This window comes from Caretta caretta, chromosome 6 (assembly GCF_965140235.1).
Source record: "Caretta caretta isolate rCarCar2 chromosome 6, rCarCar1.hap1, whole genome shotgun sequence".
Lineage (NCBI taxonomy): Eukaryota > Metazoa > Chordata > Testudines > Cheloniidae > Caretta > Caretta caretta.
Window position 1 is genome coordinate 28,710,784 of NC_134211.1, and position 19,218 is coordinate 28,730,001.

At 39.5% G+C, this 19,218-nt stretch overlaps 1 protein-coding gene across 1 annotated transcript in view; it reads left to right on the forward strand.

The window, feature by feature from the left end:
* Positions 1-19,218, forward strand: part of PIK3C2A (phosphatidylinositol-4-phosphate 3-kinase catalytic subunit type 2 alpha) — a 90,721-nt gene that overhangs the window by 48,661 nt on the left and 22,842 nt on the right. The window contains exons 10-19 of the mRNA XM_075129368.1: positions 4,280-4,322; positions 4,409-4,622; positions 4,715-4,837; positions 6,640-6,807; positions 11,576-11,687; positions 13,571-13,713; positions 14,981-15,169; positions 15,951-16,044; positions 18,208-18,302; positions 18,682-18,862. Of these exons, the coding sequence (XP_074985469.1) occupies positions 4,280-4,322; positions 4,409-4,622; positions 4,715-4,837; positions 6,640-6,807; positions 11,576-11,687; positions 13,571-13,713; positions 14,981-15,169; positions 15,951-16,044; positions 18,208-18,302; positions 18,682-18,862 (1,362 nt within the window). The remainder of the gene's footprint in view (positions 1-4,279; positions 4,323-4,408; positions 4,623-4,714; positions 4,838-6,639; positions 6,808-11,575; positions 11,688-13,570; positions 13,714-14,980; positions 15,170-15,950; positions 16,045-18,207; positions 18,303-18,681; positions 18,863-19,218) is intronic.

Below are 19,218 nucleotides of genomic sequence, written 5' to 3' on the forward strand. Positions count from 1 at the left end.
AGACCAGGTGATATTGTTTTATCAACTACAATTGGTTAATAACATTGTAAAAGCATCAGTGTTTTAATATGTGCTGCAAAGAGCCTCATGACATGCTAAAGAGCCACTTGCAAGCTTGTCTGAGTATCATAGAATCATAGAACTGGAAGGGACCTTGAGAGGTCATCTAGTCCAGTCCCCTGCACTTGTGGCGGGAGTAAGTATTATCTAGAACATTCCTGACAGGTGTTTGTCCAACCTGCTCTTAATCTCCAGTGATGGAGATCACCTCAGCCCTGCCAAAATCTACTTTATGACAAAGATCGCACAGGCCTGTGCTCGGAGCTGAAACTAGGAGGCTGGATTTCCCATTTCCTAAAGGAATGGTTTTCATCAACAAGTGGGTTAGGGAAGTAGCAAGCCAGGAATGTTCCCTGGAGCTGTGGGCACACCTCATCCAGTCACCCAACTCCACTGACCCTATAAAACAGTCTGATTCAGAACAAAAGATCTCATATTCTGGATATGGGAGTGATAGTGTGTTTCCTCAGAAGAAAGGTTCTCTGGTTTCTACTTCATCATCTTCATTGTACAGAAGCACATGGGGGGGGGGGAGGAGGGAGAGAGAAGATATCAGAGCTATTCTCTGGCTAAAAAGGCAGAGTGGATGAAGGAAATGAAGTTTCAGATAGAGACCCTAGCCTCTACAGTGTCATCCCTGGCCTAGGGTGGGAGGGGTGAATTCTTGACTTCAGTAGACATACCAGAAGCTTATCTCCATAGCCCCATCGTGGCATGCCATCGCAGACTTCTGGGGTTTGCCTGTGGCAGGAAACTTCAGTACTGAACACTCCCATTCAGCCTGTCCTGGTTCTCAGGGTTTTTACAAGGATGTTGGGGACAGTTACCAGAATCGGGTCACAGGGAACTCACCCCTTCCTGGATGACATCCTGATCAGAGCTCTGTCACAATCCACATTGCACAGGGGTGCATGTCTCAGATGTTCAATCTCCTCAAGGCACATGGCTTCATAATCAGTGCCAAGAAAGGTTCTCTGGTTCCATCCAGGAATTTTTCTTGTTTGAGAGTTTCAGGAGGCTCACTATAGTGCTATGTCTCAAACTGCTGGTACTTCTGATGTCCTGCATGGGGCTCACTCCATCAGCACAATCACACATCAGAAATCTTCAGGCCTTCAATCTGATGGTGTGGTACCACTCCCTGGAATGCGTGAAAGATCAAGTATGGGTTCCAACACAGGTGTTCAACTCTGTACAATGGTGGTCAGCCCATCTGGCTTCCAGTTTAAGTCCTCTCATCCGATGCCACACTGGAGGGCTGGAGAGTTTACTTGGAAACCCAAATAGCCCAGGGCCTCTGGAGCCTGGAGGAAAAAGGCTCACAGCATAAACTTCCTAGAGCTGAGAGTAGTCAAGCTAGCTCTGCGACGGTTCCAGCATATCCTAAGGGGGAACCATGTCCTTGTTCAATAAGACGATGACTACAGTGTCATATGTAAACAACCAAGGGGGAACAAGGAGGTGGCACTACACACAGAAACAGTGTAAATAATGAGGTGGGCAAAACAGTTCCTCTTTTCCCTCTGAGAAATCAATACCAAAGGGGGTGTGAAGTAAAAGGCAGACTGGCTCAGCATGGTCAGCAACTCCGAGTGGTGCCTAAATCAGGAGATTTTGGATATCATCACTTAGATGTTCACTTTCCTTTCAACTGACTAGTTTTGTGGATGGTACAAATGCAAAGAGGCCAGAATACTTCACAAGGGAGGCAGACTCAGATCCATAGAGACAGGTGCCTTATTGCACAGTTGGCTGCAGGGACTGTTTACCTTCCCCACTACTGGAGAAGGTGGTCCAGAAAATAAAAGAATAGGTGATGGCAATACTGGTAACTCATTGACCAAAGAGACCTTGGTACTCAGACCTGATAGAGCTGACATTGGAACCCCCACTTCAGGTTCCACAGAGACCAGACATCCTCTCACAATTCTTTTCTTCATCCAGACCTAAAACAGCTTCAACTAACAACCTGGCTGTTGACCAGGAAGCACATCTGTCTTCCATAGTTAGACATTGGTTTAATCAAGGAGAGTATTGACTCTAAAAGCAAACTCCTCTATCTGGTCCATATTCAACAATTGGTGCCAAGAGCACAGTGCAAACACAAGAATTCTAGCCATTCTGAACTTTCTTCAAGAAGCCATAGATAGGCCTGTAGCTTCGTACAATTGCATATTAAGTGTCCGCTCTTAGTACCATGCTATTCACAGGGTCCTTGGGCTCCCTGGCAGACCATCCACAGGTTAACCACATTCCTTCACACAGTCTGATTTGCCAGACTCATGGTCAGGCCATTCTTCCCCAAATGGGACCTAATCCTAGTTTTGAGGGACCTGACAAGCCATCCCTTCGAGCCTCTGACTTCAGTGTCAGACTTTATTTTTCCATTTAATACTGATTTCTAAATAGTTGTCACATCTGCCAGGTGTATTGGAGCTGGCAGCCTTACCTATTCAGGAGTGGTGTTCAGAAGGACAAGGAGGTGCTCAGGACACCAGAATCCATCCATCCTTCCACACTTCCCAAGAGTTTGCACTTCCTTCATTCTGTCCAAACCCCTAATATCCCATTGAAAAGGAGTGGCACACTTTAGATGTCAGAAGAGCGTTGAAAAGTTCTCAAGCATACTGAATCCATAACAAGATTAGGCTCCCTATTCACATCCTTCCACACTAAGTGCCATGGACTCAAAGCTTCGAAGTCTGCCATTGCTAGGTAGATTAGACTGTATTGTGGAAACCTACAGATCATTAGCGGTTCCTGTCCCAAAGGGGTCAAGGTGCATTTCATGAGATTCTTAGCAACTTCATGGGTGAAACAAGCAGGTCTGTTGGAAATTAGCAAAGTCATCACTTGGTCTACAGCTAACATCTTCGAAGCACTGTAGGATGGACTGTCTGTCTTCAGAGATCTCCTTTGGCAGGAAAGCGCGTCAGGCGGTAGCCTAAGAAATAATACAGATTTGAGCGAGTTCACAAAAAGGCAGGATCGTACTTTCCGACTAAACTTGTTTCACTGCTCACTACTTTGCAGATGCCCAGAATTGTGGGAGATACAGAGCTGCAGAACAGAAAATTTCTTACCACTAATTTCCTTTCTGCTAGCAGCGTCTTCCATAGTCCTAGCCAGCCTGGATGGCTTGTGAGTCCAGGGTCAGATATTAAGTGGAATTGTTACCATGTGACTGTCTTGGTCTAAGGTACAGTTATTCCATTGTCTCTGGAGTACTTGTTATGCAAGTTTCACAGCTTGGGAATCACTTATCTGGCAGCCAGCAAGAACAGAGGTGATGTGGCCAGACCATCGGGCACCAAAACCCTGATCCTTCTCGGTGAGCTGCCGAGAGAGGAAAGCAGGCCAGACGTCCAGAATTGTGAGGTGCTGCTAGCAGAAAGGAACTTATCAGTAAGAAGTTTTCCATTCTTTATGCTACAGCAGTACCCCTTCATGACGTGACAGTGGTGTAATGGAAGATAGAGCATCCAGGTATTGCATCATATTACAGGTTGCTTTTTACATAAGAAATTGTTAAAAAGGAATAATGGAACAGATATAGAAAAATTAAGGAGCTAACTTGTAGTAGGTCTCATCAGTTACTCACTGAACAAAAAATAAAATGTTGAAGCTAGCTGTATGGTAAAGATAGCTCTGATAAAATACACTTTTTTGAAAAAGTTTGGTTCTCCCTAGGTATATAAAGTTCATGCTTAACACTAAATTTGTTGCATACTTTGAGAAATAAGTTCTCATATCAAGAATAAATATCAATAAAAGAAATATCTTGACTATGGTTTCAGTTTTTTTCTAGAAGTGGTATATTGACACTAACAGTCCTGTTCCTCTGGTGTAGCTGATCTGTATGCCACCTTTGTGTTCCCCTAGTCCCATGGTGTAAGAGCACCCTCAACACTATTGATTTATTCTGATTTTTTTAATGGTCCTCTAGCAGCTTTTACATTAATTATGGCTAACCAGAGCAGTTTGCTCTGGTCTTGATCCCTCACTGTGAATCCTCAGTCACATATGGTAGCTTTTATGGACTTTCTGTGCTACAAGAGTGCAAAGGGACCAAAGTGTGAGCCTAAATCTGGCCCAGTGTTTCAGATAATCATCATGTGTTTTAAACTACAAAGTTTGTCATTGAGAAGAATGGCAATTGGGGGTTATTTGGATGTAAGCTGCTTCAGTGTTCTGAAATTTGCCATAACTTACTGTGCAGGTGTCCTTAAAGCCCGCTGATGACACTAGCAACAGTTCATTTGGTAAGTAAAGCTTTTAATCTTATTTCAGAATAGTTTTCAAATGGTGGTTTTAGGAAGATACGCATTAAAGATGTATTATAATCTAGGTTCATTGCAGCCTGAAAACCCTGTGCAAGTGAGCATAGACCAGTTGACTGCAGCAGTCTATGCCCTTCTTCACCTTCACTTAAACTCAGGCTGCAGTAGCAGCCATTCTGCAACAAAAAATAATAGAAGCACTAAGGAAGCATGGACTGCCACAGAGCACCTGCAATTCACAATATTTGCTGCTCATGGAATTCTTACCAGTTGGGTGTCAAAGTGAGTAACTTATTAAACTAATGTCCTGTTTTACAAATCGGTTATCCATCTCTTGTTCTTCCTGCTTCAGCATGCTGACTTTTCCTTTCCAGTTACGAAAAATACTACTTGGTTTGCTCTCTGACCCATAATGGAAAAGATCTGTTTAAACCCGTTCAGTCCAAGAAGGTTGGCACATACAAGAATTTCTTCTATCTGATTAAGTGGGATGAACTGTAAGTAATTTTAGAACTTCTGCTCCTTCATTAAAATATTCCTGTCTTTAATTATAGTATTTTCTAACTATACTTGGGTAGTTAATAGAAAGTTACGTAAGCTGCTAATTCTGTTGAACTCCTTAGTGAACTTAGACTTTCTGTGATCACACATGTCTGACATGTTAATACTGTCTGGGTTAGAGTAGCACTTTACCCTAATAATTTTGAAAGTCTGGGGGTAGAAGGAAGAAACAAATGCCCTCTAGTAATATGCTGATTGTTCACATTTATAAATTGTCGGAAAACTCATATTTTAAAAAACTCCTCCCTTTTTGTGGGCACAGTTTGCACCTATAAAGAGGTAAACCGGAAAAAGGCTTCAGTTATGGCCCAAATGTCTAGGGAGGGAAAAACTTGTTAGTGTTGTAAGTACTCTGGAAGTTTGTCTTTAAGCATTTTTCAGTGATAAGCTAATCTTCACTTAAATGCAAGCAGTGCGTTTTAACATTCCTTTGCAATGTATGACAATTGTGCATGTGTTCTAATTTTTAAAATCTTAGATGGGAGGGCTGCCGCTGACAGAAAGGCAGACTCTTTAAATGATCACTTAAGATTTAATAGCAAAAATGTCTGATTTTCTTATCTTCTGTGTGGGAATGTTTAACTGTCCTTGATGAGCTAATTTAGATTTTGATTGGTGGGGGCGGTGGGGTGGGGAACACAAGAGGAGAACTGGATTGATAGTGTCCTAATCCTGGGGGTTAAGTCGACTCCTCTCACCCATACACTGTTTGTTTTCAGTACCCTCCCCATCAAACTTAAAACAATAAAAAGTGCCCAGACATAAGCTTTGAGCACCTTACCCTTTGTTTAAAATCATAAATTTAAATACACAGTTCAACTCTCCACTTCTATTAGGCAACATCTTGTAATCCAAATCCCTACAAACCTACCCACCTGCCAAAACCTTAGTTCCCTGTCTCTTCAAAGGCCAGGTTAAACAAATGGGTACTGCGGTCAACAAAATCCTGGCTATTTTATACCAGGGCAGAACATTATTTCAGACTCCACAGGACACACTAGAGCATGGTGAAGTTGCTGCCCTCTGTTATAGTGAGAGGGATCTAACCTGAACATCTCTACTGATGGGCAGTGTATCACTGGAGACAGGTGGTCTCTTAGGCTAATTTCAGGCCATTTAATGTAGGAAGTGTAGGGTTGTGGCATATAAAACTGACATTACAATAAAACTAAAGAATACGTCAAGACAGGAAAAAGAATAGTGTGACCTTTACTCTGTACACTGAATTTTATTAGTGTTTAGTAAGATTTGAAGGTTCTACTTTGTGTGCCATTTCAGAACACACAAATGCTTACATGAAACAGCAATTAATTTGGATGAAAAAAACCTATTGTCTCAAAGCTTGACTTTAATATTAAACTTGGAAAAGTAGAGGGTGTTAAACCAAATCTATAGGCCCTGATAGTGAGCAAAAAAATTGGAAAAATTAATTATACTAGACAGTCCAGCTCCTTGGAAAGAACATGTAATTTTACACAAGAAATCTTGTCCATTAAGAGGTACTTTTGAACTTAGATATGATTCAGGGTTGTTGCCTTGCGCCCTTCAGAAATTGTTACTGACACTAGAGATGTGATGCAATGTGTGAATAAATTAAATTTTGCATATTAATGTTCAACACTAATTCACTTCCTTTTGAGAACAAAAAGCATTAACATATATTGTAACTTCCTTTAAAGATTCTAATGGTTTCTTTTCTTCTGAGTTGAGTCTTCTTTAACATACTTTTATTTTACAGAATCATTTTCCCTATCCAGATTTCACAATTGCCATTGGAATCTGTCTTGTGTCTTACTCTGTTTGGAATATTAAATCAAAATAGTGGAAGTTCACCTGATTCAAATAAACAGAGAAAGGGCCCAGAGATGTTGGGTCAAGTTTCTTTACCTCTTTTTGACTTTAGACGGTAAGCATCCAAAAGGTTTGTTTTAGCGAATGACTTGGGTTTATAAGGGGATTTAGATGAACTCCACAAGTGCAGAAGCTGCTTCTTTGCCATTGCTTTTAATAGAACGTGCTGTGTTGGAAGTTACTGTTAGTTAGATATGAAGGATCAACAGTAAATAGAATTCTGCTTATAAGATGTTGCTATTCAAATACTTCTGCAGTCTCCTAACAGACTGACTAGTAGGGTTGGGTTGATAGGCTGTTTGGATGATATTAATAATCAAGGAATGTTCATATTTCACCCACATTTACATGATAGTTTTCCCAAATAGAGACCACAGTGGGTAGCAGTACTTCAGAGTAGCAACAGTTTGTAGTATAATACGAGCATCCTTGAGGCAGTCCACTGACTTCCAGCATAGGAGCTGGTGAACAATAGATTATATAAAAAGAAAAGGAGTACTTGTGGCACCTTAGAGACTAACCAATTTATTTGAGCATAAGCTTTCGTGAGCTACAGCTCACTTCATCTGAAACCTGTCAATAGATTATATGTATGTAAGTGTCCCCAAGTGTTACTGTCCAACATTTACTGAATTAAAAAATATACTCCTTTCTCTACTGATTGAGAACCTTCTATAGGGAGGGAGAGAATAGCACTTAATGAGCAGCATCAGGGGCAGAAGGTGTGAAAGGCAGACGAGTTCACTCTGTAAGTGTTAAGGAGACAGGAGCTGGTAACAATGTGGTGGTAGAACAGATTTGGTTAGAGAGCAGAGCAGCTTGCTCATAGGTCTTTCACAGGGTTCTCTTCCCAATAGGATTACTCTTGCTTTAGTACAGCTAAATTCCATTGCTTTGCTCAGCAGGAGTTGACTCCGTGTTAAGAGCCCTTTTGTCCAGCTCATCACCTTGAACAAATAGGGCATCATCTGAAACCTTTTTCAGCCAGGACATTGAGCTTATGTGAACAAGTCTTTGGGACTGTATATCATTGAAAGAAACTCAGTTCTTGCAGTGCTCTTAAATGGAGATTGGAGGAAAAGAGGCTTTTTAAAAATGTTATCTGGGACTCACCTTTACATTCCTTCTGTGAAATTCTATTTTTAGTGGTCTAGAAAGCAGTCAGTCTCTTCTAGTCTCAAGTCTTCATATGATAGTGATGTCTGGTCTTATTACTCTGGTGTAAGCTTTTTTTAAAAAGATAAACCATATCAGACTTCGAAAGAGCTTAAAAAAAATCAAATACGATAATGCCTTCTACAAAAATATTAAATAAAAAGTGGATAGAATTGACTTTATACATTTAAGCTACATTAGTGTTACTAATGTAGTACACTAATTCTGTAAGTTGCTTATGCAGTAGTTAGAATGATTATGAAAGCTCTGAGTAAAACAAATACAGTTTGTAAGTAACAAAGATCACTTCCAGCCTATCCACATTTAGGAAAAGTTTACTGGTTCACAGATTTACATCCAGAGATCAGACAAACTAGAACAAAATGCTTTCAAGTTTTACAGACACTGAACAGTGGTTTCTTGTCATAGACAGTGAAACTGTTATGTGACTTAAACTGACCCCAGATTATTACATTTAAAGGAGAGTATAAATTATCAAGGTATTTAATTTTGTCTTTTTAAGGATAGTTTTTATGTACCAGTAACTAGTGTTTCTCTTTTTTTTTTCTCTCCCCCTCCCCCCCCCCCCCGGTACATTCACACTTATTAAATAGTGCTCGATTCTTTTTGCAAAGGACTTAGTTGACAGTATAGATCTGGGGACATTGGTACCAGTAATGCTGGACACAAAGCTACATTAGCAAGAAGCTCTTCAGTCCCTAGTCATTGGTGCTGGATACTTGACATTCAACTCAGTGATAAGCTCAGGCACCTGCATACTGTTTACGATGGACATAGTGCTTCATCTAGTGCAATGCGACCCTGATCTTAGTCATGGCCTCTCGTCTCTACAATAATATGAATAACTACTTTGAGTGGCTCTTCAAAATTGATGCTGGACTTACACCATACCAATTTTAGTCAAGTAGATCTGAAGACCCTCCACCATCAGAAGGGATTTTGAGGCAGCCCTCATGGTCTTTGCTGATCCAGGCAGTGCTTCTGCCATAAAGAAACCCTTTCTTCCTTATTTTTTTAAATGAAAAGCAACAGTCTTAACTATAAACAAAAGTAGGTACAAAGGGGCAGGAGACCATTAAAATTAAGGGAAACATTTTGAACACTGAGTTTTAAACCTTCAGCTGTTGAGCAGGAACTTAAAGGCAGTTGGAGCCATTCCACTTGTAATGCTCCATGAGGGAGGGGTAAGTGGCCAGTATAGGCTAGGAGATTCCAAAAGCTCATAAGGTGCTTTGATTCCACAAGTGGGAATATTCAGAGGCCTCCTGGAACAAGAATCGGAAGATGAATCAGACATCGTTTACCAGACTTAATGACTAAAATCTGGATTATAGGATTTAAAGTAACTTTTTTACAAGGTGTAATAAGTGTGCAATTAAAGGAATGTAAAGAGAAAGTGGTAAATATTAGAAAGCTCTGCGTCATTGAAGACCATTGGCCCAGATCCAAACCTTGCTCAAGAAAGCTGAGGAGCAAAACTCTGGCTGGGGATGCAAAGGTAACCTTAAGTCACGTTTGTGCTTCTCTGATCTTGAGCTGATCTGCCCCAGACTAGTTCCCAGGCACAGCTTGAAGCCGCTTGAGGGCTTCTGCAACCTACCTTTACAGTTGCTGACTGGTGGATGTCTACACTGCAAAAAACACCTCTGGCTAGCCTGGGTTAGCTGACTCGGGCTTGCAGGGTTTGGGCTATAAAATGGAAGCATAGACATTTGGACTCTGGCTACATAACTGTTTTTTAGCCTCACAGACCAAACCAGCTGCCCTGGGCAGTGACACTTGGTATCACACAGGTTTTTTTATCACAGTGTAAACCAACTCTGAGACCATGCCAGGAGCTGGTATCTCTGCAGCCCAGGAGTGCTCTGACCACACCCGCTGCACCGTTCATGAGGGAGTGATGCATTACAGTGGTTGTATGCTACCTGAGGACCCCCTATTGTCAGGGACACACAACTGCCCGTACACAGCTGAGGAGCTGGTCCTATGGTCCTGCATCTAAGTTTTTACCAAATAGGATCGAGCTTATCTTCAGCTGAATGTCAAGTTGTCAATTTAATTATATTGTAATGTTGGGCTACTTGGAGAGAATCCTATCAACAGTTTGAAGAGCAGAGAGATGGATAAATTGTACTTCACGTGCGAGAATTATTTCAACTCCCTGAAGCACAAGGATCAAAAAGGTTAGGCCAAAGTTGGATGAATAACATGCAGCAGTAGATGTGGAAATGCTAGCAGAGACTGACCGTGGACTACTACAGTTGAACATGGGCCAAGGTAGTTGAGGGATACAAGCCAAATACTCCAGCTGCATTTTCAAATTACATCAATAACAAGGGGATCTAAAAATTGCTGCTAACTAGAACATTGAAGATTCAAAGGTCATTACTGTGCTGTGAGAATCTAAAGCCAGATTGGAAGCACTTGTGATGAAGTGTGGGTTTGGAAAGGATACAGCTCTTCCATTCTTGCTACCACATAAGGGAACTAACAAGTGCTTGAAAGAATACTGTGTAATTCTTAAGGGCTAGATCTGTGTTCATTTGTTCTTCAGTGGCATGTAATTAGATGCATGGTTTTTTGTTTTGAATTATGAACCTCATATTAATAAAGACTAAGGTATCACTGCCTCTTCTTTCCTCCCTCTCTTCCCAGCCCCTTCTCCCCAACACACTGAAGGCTTGATCGTCCCCCTTACATCTTTTTCAGGAAATTAAACTGCATTGACTGGAAGATTTTTTTTTTTAAGACTACTTGAGGCAAGAATTCTGTTCTGTACAATGCCCAGCATGCTGTTAGAACTCTGTAAATATATAACTGTAGTGACTCATACTAATTAGTATAATTGGTTAGTAGTAATGTGAAGTTATTAGCAAAATGTTGCATCTGCAGCTAAACCAATATGTGGTTTGATCAAATCATAGAAGCTATAGATGAGAAAAGATCCCAAGTCCAATCCTTGTTGGTGCAGGATTGTTGCCTGTAGAATATTTACTTTGTCTGAAAGCTTTATTCGCTTCACATGGGCAACCTGTGCTCCATTTTATTTATCTGAGAGGTGAGACATTTTTCCCTTAGTCAAGTCAACCATTTCACTATTTAACTTTATCCTTCTGCCTCTGCCGGCTTAGAGCTTCTCTCAGGTTCAAGCATTTTGAGGACTTGAAAAATATATATATATATATATAGAATATAGTTAAATGAACATATAGGAGAATGAAATTCTTCTTTGTAGAGATCATATTCTTTGTTGGGGATTGATTTTGAGCAGCCAAACAAATGGGCATGCTCCCAATGTTCCCTCTGAGTTCAGAAGCTTAATATAGAACCTCTTTGGAATAAAAAAAAAAAATTTCCTCTTTCAGGGACAGTTATAATTTGATACTTGGCCTGCTCTCAGTTTGAGAACATCTATATTCTGTGACAAATTTTTGCCATTATAGTGAACCTATTGATAGTCCATTTAAATTATGAAGAGATACCAGATTAATATTTTTATCATTTGTGAGCTATCTTCTTTTAATGGGTGTTTGATCTGCTTCCCAGACTTCCTACTGTTTCTCACAACTAATTGTCTTTTTGAGGAGTAGACACAAGTTATAGTTACTGAAATACTGTGCTTTTTTTTTGTGTGTGTGTGTTCTTAGTTTGTTAACTTGTGGGACGAAGCTCTTACATCTTTGGACTTCATCACATGTGACTGCAGCATCAGGAACTGCCCACAAAAGAGGAAATCTCATGGAAAAAATAGTATTGCAGGTAGTGTATTTTCTGATTTAGCTTTAGGATTCTTGTTTTGACTTGAGTAGATACTGTTTGACTGCCGTAAGTGATCAAGAACTTTGTCTGTCAGCAGAAATAGATATCACTTTTGGGGGGGCACGGGGAACCTCTTCATTGTTCGGGCTATGGTAGGGGATACCAAACCAAAATACCAATGTAAAAACTAGGGCTGACGATTAATCAGTTAACTCACGCAATTTACTCAAAACATTAATTGCGATTAATTGACGTTTGAATCACACTGTTAAACAATAGAATACGAATTGCAATTTACTATTTTTGGCTGTTTTTCTACATTTTCAAATATATTGATTTAAATTACAACACAGAATACAAAGTGTATTAGTGCTTGCTTTATATTTTTATTGCAAATTTTTGCACTGTAAAAATGATAAACAAAAGAAATAGTATTTTTCAGTTAACCTCATACAAGTACCATAATGCAATCTCTCTATTGTAAAAGTGCAACTTAAAAATGTAGATTTTTGTTACATAACTGCACTCAAAAACAGAACAGTGTAAAACTTTAGCGCCTAAAAGTCCACTCAGTCCTACTTCTTGTTCAGCCAATCACTAAGAGAAAAGTTTGCTTACATTCAGAGGAGATAATGTTGCCAGCTTCTTGTTTACAGTGTCCCCTGAAAGTGAGAGCAGGCGTTCACATGGCACTCTTGTAGCCAGCATTGCAAGGTATTTACGTGCCAGATATGCTAAACTTTTTTGTGTGCCCCTTCTTGCTTCGGCTACCATTCCAGAGGACATGCTTCCATGCTGATGGCACTGGTTTAAAAAAATGTGTTAATTAAATTTTGACTGAACTCCTTTGGGGAAAATAGTATGCCGCCTCCTCCGTTTTACCCGGATTCTGCCATGTATTTCATATTATGGTACTTTCGGATGATGCCCCAGGATGTTGTTCGTTTTAAGAATACTTTCACTGTAGATTTGACAAAAGGCAAAGAAGATACCAATGTGAGATTTCTAAAGATAGCTACAGCACTTGACCTAAGAATTTGAAGTGCCTTCCAAACTGTGAGAGGGACAGGGTGTGGAGCATGCTTTCAGATGTCTTAAAAGAGCAACACTGTGATGCAGAAACTACAGAACCCAACCATCAAAAAAGAGAAACAACCTTCTGCTGGTGGCATCTGACTCCGATGATGAAAGCAAACATGTGTCGATCTGCACTTTTTTGGATAGTTATCGAGCAGAACACGTCATCAGTGTGGATGGTTGAAGCATGAAGGGACATATGAATCTTTAGCACATCTGGCACATAAATATCTTGCAACGCCAGCTACAACGGTGCCATGCAAATGTCTGCTCTCACTTTCAGGTGATGTAAACAAGAAGCAGGCAGAATTATCTCCTGCAAATGTAAACAAACTGGTTTTGTCTGAGTGACTGGCTGAACAAGAAGTAGGACTGAGTGGACTTGCAGGCTCTAAAGTTTTACATAATTTTATTTTTGAATGCAGTTCTTTGTACCTAATTCTACATTTGTAAGTTCAACTTTCATGATAAAAAGATTGCATTACAGCTCTTGTATGAGGTGAATTGAAAAATACGATTTCTTTTTTACAGCAAAAATATTTCTAATAAAATAAATGAGCACTGTACGCTTTGTATTCTGTGTTGTAATTGAAATCAATATATTAGAAAATGTAGAAAACATCCAAAAATATTTAAATTAAATAAATGACATTCTGTCATTTAACAGTGCGATTCATTTTTTTCATCGCTTGACAGCCTGAGTAAAAACAGTGATCATTGACCACTGATGCAGTAGTTCAGTGCTAAGGGAGCCTTTTCAGCTTTCTGAAAGCTTTTTAAGACTGGCTTCTGTTCTCATTTTTCAGGTTGACTTTCCCTCCCTGGCTTTTGATACTGTATACAAAATTCCGCAAGCTGCAAATGGTTTGGTACATCATTCAATAGAAACATTGGAAAAAAATGTAAAGGAGCGTCTTCTTGCTATTCTTGCCAAAGATGGCAGCCTTGGGTATGTTCATCTATTGTAGCAATATTTTATCTTTCTACATGTACGGAACTCTGTGAAGAGGAAATTAAGTACATAACTTTAGTTAAATTTCCTCTGTATTAGTCTGAAATATTAGCTTAGTGTTTTTGAAGTCCTGTGATTGACTTCAGTGTTCTGTATGTACCCCAGAAAACAGTGGTCTTGAAATTACAATACCTACTTGTTTTTTCCACAGCTTGTACCCAGGCATCTTCCTTGTTACTAGACTTTTCTCTTTTTGACCCCTTTCTGCAAAATGTGCTTGTTCGGACCTCTTCAGACTGTAGGACAGTGGTGGCAAATTAATGACCTGGCAGGTGCTGCGAATGAATTTCTGGCTTTTGGGAGATGAGGGCAGTGATTATTTAAAATGTTGCAAGGCTACGAGAGAACTAGAGAAGGAAGGAGAAAATGGGAGACTAGAGTTCTACTAAGGGTGGTGCCTGACAAAATTTTATAAATGCTGTATCTGTTTAACATCAGATCCTCTATTAGAACAGGATTACTGGCCAGGATTCTGTATTTATAACCGTCTTAACTTCATAAACAGCACAACATTCTCCATTAATAAGGCTGAAATACTGTTGTGAGGGGAGCCTCCTTTGTGACTATATCCTGACTCTCTTCTCCCCCCCCCCCCCGTCTTTCCCCCCTACCTGGGAAGGAGATGGGACACAGTGTTGCTTGTTATCTCCTAAAACTTGTCATCCTTACTAAAAGCTGACACACAATCTATAGCCACATATGCCCCCTTTCTTTCGCATAAATGAGGCTTGTGTGCCTGGGTTTAGCTGTGCAGCGCTCATTATGAAGAGATTCAGTAGAACTGGAAACACAGGAACCCATTTTTTGGGGGAAATCTATGTAATAAACTTTTCACAGAACAGTTGATAAGTTTCCCGAAGCTGCTATATACGCTTGAGAGATCACTAAAAGAAATTAGGATATTGTAGGTGGCAGTCTTCCTGTGTCATCTGTGCTGAACTAACACTGCAGTATGGCATTCGGTGCTCTGCCCTACTCAATTTCGGATGAAACTTTAAACGATGATAAAGTTCTGATTGCTTTGAGCAACAGTCTGCCATTTCAGGGGTACCTTCCTCACTGCCTACTTAAAACTTTGTAGGTTGTATTCGATCTTGGAGGTAGATGAAGTGACTTACATATGGACTTTGGCAAGTGCTTTGGTATTCTTCAGAGTAACGATAGTCATTCTTATGAACTAAACTGCTCTTTGGACTGTCTGCAGGCTATCAAAGGAAGATAAAGAATTTTTGTGGGAGAAGCGACAATATTGCCATGGACACACAAACAGCCTTCCAAAAATATTAGCTAGTGCCCCACACTGGGACTGGGCAAGTCTTCCTGAAATCTACTCACTGCTTCAGCAGTGGCCTCCCCTACCTCCTTTGACTGCACTGGAACTACTGGATTCAAAGTAAGTGAACTTCATAAATTATAGAAACAAATGCACAATTTGTAATTGTGCATTTAAATTGGATGTTTAACTTTTTTCCAATGTTATTGTATTGTGCAAATAGTTAGCATGCTCATTTGTAATTCATTGTAGAATTTGTCATCCGCTGTTGAATTACTACAAGTTTTGTAGGGTGCTGCACAATGCATTGTAAAGTATGTTCACTGCACATTCTGTAATTTTGTTTACAAGCTATGGCTTTCATTAACTTAAATTGTTTCTCTTTGGCTTGCATGGTTGGAGGTAGCTACAGAATGGGCTTCTAGTTAAAGTGCACTTTGATTAGGGTTTGATTACCAACAAAAGATGACTTCTAAACTCTCATAAGAGGATTATCTGGATTTCCTTCACTTGTAAAATATGGCCTAAATTTTTATACCAAAAAACCCCATGTCTACATTTCAAAAGCTGTTTTAATTTCTTTGATAAACTCAGCCAAATTGACACCCTACCATAACGTTACAAGAGAAGACTTTAGTGACTCACTTCAAAATCTATCCTTTTACTATGAGAATAGGTTTGCTATCTAAGCAAGCTGCTAAGACAATAAATTGTTAGAGATAGGCATCCCTGTGCCTGTGTTTATACTGTGCATTCTACGTGGAGGGCCTGATACTGTTGGGAGTGGGCAAGCACTGCCAAAATAAAAATGTTAGCTCCCAAGACTTAGTCGTGTTTCATGTGTATCTCTGCTGAAGTTAAAACCAATAACAGTGAGTGTGGAGTTGTGATGCTCTTGCAGGTTTGCAGATCAGGAACTGCGAACCACAGCTGTGAATTGGATTGAGGCAATAAGTGATGATGAGTTAACAGACTTCCTCCCCCAGTTTGTGCAGGTGAGATTTATTGCTTTCTCTTTTGGTACATTTTCCAACATTAGAACTCCTGAAGAAAACATTTTTGGTATATTTTGGGTGCAAAAACACACATCTGGGTCCTTTTTTTAATTAGTGTTTCCATTAGAAGGTTAGGTACAGAGGTGCTATGAGTGATATTAAGTTACTTAATTTACATGCTGGGTTAGGAAGAACAAAAAATAGAATTCTATTAGCACCTTCTGGATACGTGAAAGACTTTGTACAAAATGGTCACTTTTTAAACTTTTATATAAAAACAATAAAAAATAAATACAATGAAACAAAACACATACAAATGCATAAGGTGGAAATAGCATATCAATAACACAATTCAACGTTCATTATTTGCAAAACCTGGGGGGGATGACCCCATAGAGGTCCTGCAAAGCATCAGTTATTAAAATGACTAAATAGGTAAATAAGTGAGCAAACAACCTGTGAGTATCGGGGACTAATAAATACTAAACTGAAAAGGTAAACAATTTTCATGTGTGACCAGACATCCCAGTATTTTTTCCAAGCACTTCTCTTAGACAGTATTTTTTTCCATTAATGCAGTAGTAGAGTGCTCTCACTAACCCAGTCTGTGTATAAAGGAGGAATTGAAGATTTCCATCTTCTCAAAATAACTTTTTGGCCACTACAATAGTTACTGCAATCCATTTCTTCATACCATCTGGTGGTAATAAATCATCCAGCACCCCTATACTATGCAAGCTTGGACAAGGAACGATGGTGACACTTAGTGTTCTTGAGAGCGCACTGAATATGGTGATCCGGAACACATGCATTTTTTGACAGGTATAGAGGATGTGAGAAAGGTTCGCATGTGGCTCTTTGCATCTCTAACATTTGTCATATGTTACCAATCGAGACTTAAACAAAAGTTCTGCAGTCCAGTAATGCCCGTTTTTTGTATTTTGTTCTGGAGGAATTGCAAGGATAAAGAACTTGAAGTATCTTTTTTTCACATTAAGCCAGTTATCCTCCTGGGTTTCTGTTGCAGTACTAAGGCTAAGATTTTTTTTGGGGAGGGAGGTTCCCCCATTTTTCTTTCAGATTGAGATTGAGAGGGTACTGCAAAGCATTAAGGCATTTTAAGTAATTCCTCCAAAGTTAAGTTTGTTTCCTTATTTCTTAACAGGCTCTTCTAGAGGTGAGAGAGTTAAAACAGACCAATTGTCTCCCTATCTTTGCATGAATCCTTAAGCATAGCTGCTGAAAAAAGGAACTGAGACAGTGGTAGCTGATTGTTATCATGTGATCAAGGGAGACCAGTTTATCACATTGTATATTCAATTTTTGTTCCTTTTTCTATCCAGATTGTCTAAGCGTGGAGTTGGCCTTGATCTTGAGGCATGGGTTATCCCATAGTGGTATGAAGAGAATTAGTAAGATCAGATGCTGTAATTGTCTTAACACCTTGCAGGATGCCCCATGTAGATGCAAACATTGGATTTTCCCTTAAGGGTGTGGGTAGCCTTTAAAGTATAGAAGAGGGGGAGCCAAATGGCATAGCTAAGTGTAGTGGTTCTTTTGGTCTCAAACCAGGCTGGTATGTATACAGAGGCACTGGAGAGGGAACCATCTTAAAATAGGACACATTTGGAATGCTAGATACAAATCTGGCAACCCCATACCTCCAGTTGCCCAGGATGTTTTAAGGGTCTTGTGTGACAAACAAGGCTGTTTTTATCCCGTATAAATTGCATGATAAGCCGATTTATTGAGCAAAAAGTGAGGGAGTGACCTTTAAAAGCCAATAGGCTAATGACATAAATCAATCTGGGGCAGATATTTATTTTGGCTATTTTTTTGTTCTCCTGAGCAAGGATAGAGGTGGGGGAAATGTCATTACTGACATCCCTGGTTATTTTCATATATAGTCTATATTTATAAAATTGTTACTCTTTAAAATACCACGACAGCTTCAGGTGTCTGTTTTAAATTTAGTTTCTCAATCATCTAAAACTTTCACAGATTATCTGGGATTAATAGCCAAAGCTAGTGGGTTTACTCTGCTCTGAGACGCTAAAGATTCTCTGATCACCACTGAACTTTAAATGTTAGAGGTAACTCCCCAAAACAACCAAAGGCAGTGTATAATCGAATATAAAAATTGACTGATTTTCTTACATTTAGGCATTGAAGTATGAAACCTACCTGGACAACTCTTTAGTCAGATTCATTTTGACTCGGGCATTAGGAAATATTCAAATAGCACACTGTGTATATTGGTAAGAACATGTCTTTCATTATCATTTAATTATAGTCAGATTGGTGTTTCCAGAATAAAGTAATTTGTCTAAATGCTAAAATTTCAATAATGTTTGACAGGTCAATGGATGTTACATCAAGTCAGCATAATATGCAAAAGATAGTGTTCCTTGTAATAAAACCAAATGAATTCATAAGAACCATATACATATAGTTTTCAGAATTACATTACTTGCTGTAAATCAGTAACTACTTATGTGTGTGCAGCGTTGTGTAATATCACTTGTTAACAGACTTTTAAAAAAAGGCTTGCTATTGAACTCTATCTAAAATGTTCGCTTTAGAGGGGAAATATCGCTTTGTAGGGAAAACTAGTAACTTACATACCTGCTATTTCAGGCTTTTGAAGGATACCCTACATGATGCAAAGTTTGGGGTAAGGTATGAGTGTATTCTTGGTGCCTTCCTCTCGGTCTGTGGAAAAGGACTGAGGGAAGAGCTGGAAAAGCAGACCAGACTGGTACAGCTTTTGGGAGTGGTTGCAGAAAAAGTAAAACAAACAAGTGGATCTGCTAGGCAGGTGCGTATGCGTAACTTTTAATTTTGTGTGTTAAAGAGGGATACAACTGACTGGAATTTCAAAGTAAATTTACTCAGCTTTCACATTAAATACAGCACTGTATAAAAGTATAGTAAGATGTTTTTCATCAACAGATGTTAAATGTTCAACAGAGTAATAAAAAAAATCAACAGATTTTTGTCAATGACTAATCTTCAACTGTTAGCTGTAGCTTTGGTGGGGGAGTATTTATGATGCGAGGAAAGGAACTGACAATGAAAAACTTCACTGGCATGGCATTAGGGCTGTACTGGTGGGGTTATGTTTTTTGGATGAGAAATAAAATAGAAGTTGTGACTGTGGTCACTTAAAATCCC